At 57.0% G+C, this 6731-nt stretch overlaps 3 protein-coding genes across 3 annotated transcripts; 1 reads left to right on the top strand and 2 right to left on the bottom strand.

Annotated features, from left to right (window-relative positions):
* Positions 1-793: 793 nt before the first annotated feature.
* DICSQDRAFT_175143 (mitochondrial carrier) lies at positions 794-2105 on the bottom strand (the record flags this gene model as incomplete). Its single annotated transcript, XM_007371020.1, has 4 exons — positions 794-833; positions 897-1254; positions 1308-1654; positions 1867-2105. The coding sequence occupies 4 exons, from the start codon at positions 2103-2105 to the stop codon at positions 794-796; spliced, it is 984 nt and encodes a 327-aa protein (XP_007371082.1).
* Positions 2106-2415: 310 nt separating this feature from the next.
* Positions 2416-2625, top strand: DICSQDRAFT_150553 (uncharacterized protein; the record flags this gene model as incomplete). Its single annotated transcript, XM_007371021.1, has 1 exon — positions 2416-2625. One exon carries the CDS (start codon positions 2416-2418, stop codon positions 2623-2625), a length of 210 nt encoding a protein of 69 aa, XP_007371083.1.
* Positions 2626-3086: 461 nt separating this feature from the next.
* DICSQDRAFT_141424 (uncharacterized protein) lies at positions 3087-3943 on the bottom strand. Its single transcript, XM_007371022.1, has 3 exons — positions 3677-3943; positions 3433-3619; positions 3087-3368 (listed from the first exon to the last, which is right to left on the bottom strand). The coding sequence occupies exon 1, from the start codon at positions 3877-3879 to the stop codon at positions 3688-3690; it is 192 nt and encodes a 63-aa protein (XP_007371084.1). The 5' UTR covers positions 3880-3943; the 3' UTR covers positions 3087-3368; positions 3433-3619; positions 3677-3687.
* Positions 3944-6731: the final 2788 nt, after the last annotated feature.

Consider the following 6731-nt stretch of genomic DNA (forward strand, 5'->3'; position numbering starts at 1 on the left):
CTCAATGAACACTCACAACTGCGAGCAACACGGTACGCCGTCCATACGACAAAGCAGCCGTCGGACACCTGCGAATTCAGAGGGGATGTGAGCAGACCAATGACGCGACATGGAGGATACCGCCCGCATAGTTATTCAGAAAGGCGATCGAAAGCTAGGCGGTATCCACGTAGCTGTCAACAGCACGTACCTGGCTGAGCCGCGTGCAAGCGGACTGGGTTGCCTCCCCCATCTGTCACAGGCGTAACGGCAGGAGTCCATTGGAGGCGCGTTCTCGCTCGCAGTGGCTTTATGTACTCCGGCTCATCCGCAACTCATCTCCGAGTCGGATCTGGAACGTCCGAGTCGGATCTGGAACGACCGCAGCATCCAGATGGCGTGACGCTGCTGCGGTAATGAGCAAACCTCAAATGTGCGAAGAGCTGACGAATGTGGTATCTAAGTTTATGAGGAGGCTGAGAAGACCGTCTGAGTATGCGGTACTACGAATGTTGCGATTGGTCAACATTCAGTCGGGGGAGCTATTGTTAACGACAGGGGCGAGGTGACAGGAAGATGCAGCACGCCATTGGTCAATCGAGGGTGTTTGCGGAAGATGTATTCACTATCAGGCCTGCTTCAGGGAGATCTGCGCATGACATCATCTACACATAGGTATTCGGCAGACGAGTACCTGGTCCCCTTGTGAGCTTGTGGACGTCATTGACTCTCAAAGACGTACCATACAATCTGTGATACAAGCACATGAGCAGGATATGTGCCGACGGTTCAGTGATGTGTACTCGTGCATCTGCTATTTCCTGGCGTACAACCTGGCCACCGCGCGCTCGATTCTGCACAACGTCGGAGGACCATCAGTGAGCATGACGGGTAGCCACCCGCAGACACAGACGCACCTCTGCTTCACGAGCATAGTCACGCCCTGACTCACGAATCCCTTCACAATCTGGACCCCGAGCGCTGCATACAGCCCTCGCCAGCCCTCTGCCCTCAATGCCGCGGCCCACACGTCCGTCATAGAGGGCGTATGCCCAGAACGCGTCCCCGATGCTTGTACGCGCACCTTCGCGAGGAGAAGGGGGTAGAGAATCGTGATAGCGAGTGCATTTGCAGCCGCGCCGCCGAGGAACGCGCCGAGCGCGGACTGGCTTGACGGGGAGGGAGACCTGCGCGGAAGGCGGAGGCGGCTAAGAAGTTGCATGAACATGAATGTGAGGGCGGGGGTGAGGCAAAGGGGTAGCGTTGGGCGGAAGCCTAGTGGTGCGCGTCAAGTCAGACGACCACTCGAGTGCACTTATCGTGCGCACCTGTCCAAAATCCCGGCAACCCCTCGTCTGTATATATGTTCCGTACGACTTCAGTGAACCCCGGTCTCCTGTCCTCCGCAGTTCGTTTTGCGCTTTCATCACTCGCGCCGTCGTCCTCGTCGCTCGTTTGAAGGCGAACAGTGATCACACTGAGTGGTGTGGAAACGGCACGACTCGCGACTCCTGCGACGAACCCGATCGCGAGCTCGGTGGGCGGCCCCAAGAGTACCGGCCGAGTCGGAGAAGTAAGGGCGAGTTTGAGTGTATGGAGAAGCGGCTCCTTTGAAGAGCCTCTCCTTCGGACTGCGAGTGCATGGAGAAGTGTGTAGAAATAGAAGTATAGAAAGCTAGTTCGGTCAGCACCACGTCAACTAAATACTGCAATCAGGGTGGAAAGAGTGCACGATTACGGGGCGATTCTGGGACGATTCTGGAGGCGACTTTGGCATAATCGCACAGAATCGCAGACGCTTCTCTGGGAATCGTGACCATAATCGTCCTCCGGAATGAGAATCGCCTCAAGATCGCACGCTCTGATCACCCCTGATGAAAGACGTACTTGGATATAAGTGTCGACGCCGTATCTGTGGGCAACCCGTCATACAGCCCCGCCAATCCCTCCGAATATCGTATGTGGGTGACGAGTCGATATACGCCCCGAAACCCTCTATGCTTGCGAGAGTTGTTGGTCTGCAACTTTGTGGCGACGAGGTCGAGAGGGTACGAGACTGTATTCGCAGCTGCGCTCCCAAGCGCGCCAGAGAAAGCTTGAGCAAGAGGTGGCAGAGCAGAGGACATTGTGGATGGAGGAAACAAGTCCTAGACATCGCTGCCACGCCGTCGTCCGTCGCTGAGGGCATCGTCGATGACGTCGTCTGGCGTTGCCACAGACATGATTGTGCCTGTCCTATAGCCGGTTCGGTGGTACGTCCGGTGGGAAGCTCGAGAATGAGCACAAACATGATATGTTGAGGTGGGGGTAGTCGTGGATGGCAGTGGGTGTTCAAGGTAAGGTGAGACGTCGCTCCAAATTGGGTAACCCAGACGATAGTAAGCACGTTGACGCCAAGGACCTTTCTGGGGTGCCCATCAATTTGGATGCGGTTCGATGGCACGGCTGGCGAGGCTGGCGAGGCTGGCAATGCTGGCGATGCTGGCGATGCTGGTGAGGGCAGTCGTGGATGGCCAGGAGCTCCCATTGGCTGGCTGCCTCGCGTTTGCTCGCGTCTTTGACCGCTCGCCCGCTCTCTCTGCTCCCTTCCATGTCCCGTCTCACCAGCCCCGACGCCAGATCTGGCAGCGTCGATCGCCCAGGTGAGTCCCCCATTTGTTGCTCCAGCGGCCGATGCGCTCGATTGTCTGCGCGTCCTGTACGCTCCCAACGTGCGACGCCGTACATGAACGCAGCCCACGGTAACGTTCCGGTTCCTAGCACACTCGACCACCACGCACCAAGCTCGTTACCGGAATCCGAGCTCAAGTTGCGCCGCAACATGTTCGGCCAAGTGGTTTTGGTACGTAGTCTGTTTGCTCCTGTGATGCTTCCTATCTGCTGACATCGCGTCTCCTTCGACTTCTACCACAACTCTGCATCCTCTCAACCGCTACCTGACTGCGTCGACAATCGGATTCGCGACTGCGCAGGCAAACAGCACCGCACTCGCGACACTGGCCAACCCACGGCGATCAAAGAGGACGGCCCAACGTAAGCACCTCTCCATCCCCAGCCCGTCATGCGTCCCCAGCCCGTCATGCATCCCATCCCGTCCTGACGCACTTCCACTCCTTGCATCGCTCCGCTCCTCATGCGACTTCCGTACGCCGTCAGCTTTCTCGTAACGGAGCGCTCCATATTCATTTCGCCGTCACAGACTTCATCACGAAGCTCGGTGAACGTCTCCCTCTGCCTGCACCCGAGCACCCGCCTGCGGCCGTGTCCTGTCCACCACCGACAATCGGCGCCCTGCGCCAGGTCTCCGCCGACGCAGGCAGCAGCCTCACCCGCCGAACCGCATGCCTTCCCCGGACGTGCACAAGCACTCGGCCGCCCGAGTCGCCCAGGTGAGTCGCTCCCCTGTCTCGTCTTGCGTTCGCCGCCGTCGCCTGATGGTTCCACACGGTCAAGACCATACGCGAGCGCGGCCGCAGTAACCGAGCCCATCGTACCGAACACACTCATTTCCACCCTTTGTCCACCAAATACAGGCTGTCTACACCTAATCACCGCCTCCCGTCGTGCCCCCGCCATCGTCCGCCTCGTCATCAATATTCATCCTATCTGCCCGCGACCGGTACCATACAAAATCGCCCTCGTAAGTATCCTCTTTGACGTCGATCGCTAGCAGCACTCACCAAAAACAACCGACAAGCTTTCCCACTCTCATGCGCCCCGCCGTCGTCGGTTGTCCGCACGGTCAAGACCATACGCGAGGGCGGCTGCAGTAGGCTCACCGACGATCACCTCCACCCTCGACACGAACGAAGCACACCAGCCATTGTCCGCCGGAGATGGTGCCCACGACGTCCACACGAAATCCCCCAGCTTGCGTCGCGAGCAATGGCAGCCGGCCATGGTCGTCCCCGGACAAGCAAGGCCCAGGAGTAAGCACACAAACGAATTCCGACGAGGAGGGAAACGGAACCGGTGACTCATGTTGTCTCCCCACAGCTTCCTCTCCCTTTATACCTCCCTCAGCGCTCCAGAGTCTCCCTTCTCGTCACCCCGTCTCGTCACCTCGGCCGCCGTCTCTCCGTCCCCTCCGCCTCATCGCACTCGCCGTCCCAGTCGCCCACGCATCCTAAGCGTGAATCCGAGGGCAGCGCACCACCCAATATGTGCCGCGATCAATGAGTGTGCCGAACCTGAATGCGTACCTACCGTCTCCTGGGAACGCACCGTCCACGAATCCGCTGCAACCGTGCGGACAACTCGATCATCGCTGTCCACTCGAAAACACGGTCCCCGACGAACGGACTCGGCTTGAGTCGCGGCCGCATTCGTCTATGAGTGGAGAACTGCGGATTTCGGACCCGGACATCGTTCGCAAACGCCGCCGACGGCCGTGCAGGTGAGTCACCTGCATCCCGTTCTCGTGCTAAGCCAGGGATAGCGTCACTCGACGGCCGTGCTAAACGAGCACGGCCGCCGACCAGACGTCTGCACGGGTTGGTAGACGTAGGTACGAACATGTACCGGTTAGTTTGTTATGAAATAGATGCTTGCGCGTTGCCGTACGCCGCCGTACCAAACGCTTGTGTGAATAGTGACCTTGATGAAGCAACTCTGACCGTCCGTGGCTCGGAATGACGGCATGGGCCAGTTGATGGCGAAAAGACTCCTCCACGGCCACAGGCCACTGTGCAGTCTTTGGGTGGCATCGGGGCCTTGTGGTAGATTTGTAGCAGTGTTCAGACACGCTGCAGGAGAGGATATGGCGGCCGCAGAGAGCTTTCTGGGTGGGGGTCGCTCCCGCCGAAAAAAAGGTTTTTTTTTCTTCTGCACGCATCGTCCGTGCGGCAGGAAATCGCTGCAATTCGAATGTATTGCGCTTTCCGTACCGAACACACTCGGTTTCGCAGTGCACTGACGAGTTCTCAAAATCCGCACTTTCGGGCGTTTTCATTGCGTCCGAAAGTGCGCGTCCTCTTTTGCGCAGATGGGCATGCAGAGACGGCGGGAAACCGCTGTAATTCGAATGTATTGCATATTTCGCACCGAACGCACTCGGTTTCGCCGTGCACTGACGAGTTCTAGAAATCCGCACTTTCCGTCGTTCTCGGTGCATCCAACGGTGCATGTCCTCTCCTGCACCGTTGGACGTGCAGAGGAAGTGGAAAAGTGCTACCATCCGAATGTATTGCATATCCCGCATCGAACGCACTCGATTTCACCGCGCTCCGACGAGTTCTCAAAATCCGCACTTTCCGTCGTTTTCGTTGCGACGGAAAGTGCGCGTCCTCTCCCGCACCATTGGCACATGCGGAGGCGGCGCAAAATACACAGACCGTGTACGAAACACATTGACTACATTGACAGACAGTTTCTTCGCGGCCCAGAAAGGGGTTCTCAAAATCAACGTTTCCGCAGGGTGTTATGGGCACTGGGTGGCACCTCGAGGACGAGGTGGGTGTACCGGCCGCATCCCTCGTCCGACTGCCTGGAAGCAAGCTGAATACGCTCAAGCAGCCCAGATTAAATTTAGGACAACCATTGGTCACCCGTGCAGCGCTGTCTTTGCAATGTGAGGGGCCGTTCTGCGTCGAAATCGGAGAATTTCCGACGAAAATCACGATTTTCCCTCACAGCGGGCCTCGCACCGGGAGGCAGATGGCATAAATGTGATGTAAGTACCATTATGCGATACGGAGCCCAATGTTCCGCTGATACGAAGCGGTTTGAAATTCGGTCATTTCAACCGGTTTCATTGCGTTCAGACAAGTCGACTTTGTCTGCCCCAGTCGAGGGTCACGGAAACAATTGGCAACGCACACAGTGCACTCACCCTACACCCTCCAACATCTGTAGCATAGTGGAGAGTGCATTGGGACAGCAGAGCTTTGGTCGGGTCCTTGTCACCTGTTGGTCGTAATGCTCGCATCAAGCCTCGGATTGTACATAACGGTTTGATATAGAACTCAACAGGGACACGAACCCATGGGAAGGCTCTGGACAAGACTGCGAAGGTGATTGAGAACTCCGAGGGAACCCTTGTCCGAAGCACGGAGAGCGCCTCATCGGCTCGCCAGACAGCTCACAAATCTTGACACATTACATAGACACTGCCACAGCGGTGAGAACAGACTCGGGCGAGCCGACTCTCCTTGACAACAATGCTGGAGAATATGCGATGCTCGGATAGGGTCCGACGTATTGGGCACCCAGATCTGAGGACCGAAGCAATGGCTGCAGTAGCTTGTAGGTCCACAAATGGAGATTTGGCCGTTCCTGGACCAGTAGTGCTGTACCCAGTGTTGAACCCGGGGGGCGAAGGCCTCTCCCACGGGTGGCAACGACAGCGGATAGCCTGCAACTCACCTAGAAGGGTTGTTGGTTGTAAGAGGCTTGTTAGAGCGATGAGAGGAGATGTTCGAGTGAACTGAACTGTAGATTGGGGGTACAGAGGTCCCCTATATATACTACTGTACATCTGTGGCTACGTAGTACTATACAGTACATTCCCAGGATGCACAGTCGCACAGAGAAGCAGTGCGTACACAGCAAAGCTGTGTGTGTACCACATGAGTAGTACAGCCTCGGTTATTGCAGTAACCGGCTGTGCCGTTCCATATCTTGTGACGGCTGGATTAGGCAAGCTGTGTAAACCAGCGCCTGTTCAACACTCCCCCTCGCTAAGTATCCGAATGGTTACGCAAGCGTAGCAGGCGCTTTAAGCAGCTCTGGACTTTGGGAAGCGGAGACCAAGT

This window comes from Dichomitus squalens (genome assembly GCF_000275845.1).
Source record: "Dichomitus squalens LYAD-421 SS1 unplaced genomic scaffold DICSQscaffold_85, whole genome shotgun sequence".
In the NCBI taxonomy this organism is placed as follows: Eukaryota; Fungi; Basidiomycota; class Agaricomycetes; order Polyporales; family Polyporaceae; genus Dichomitus; species Dichomitus squalens.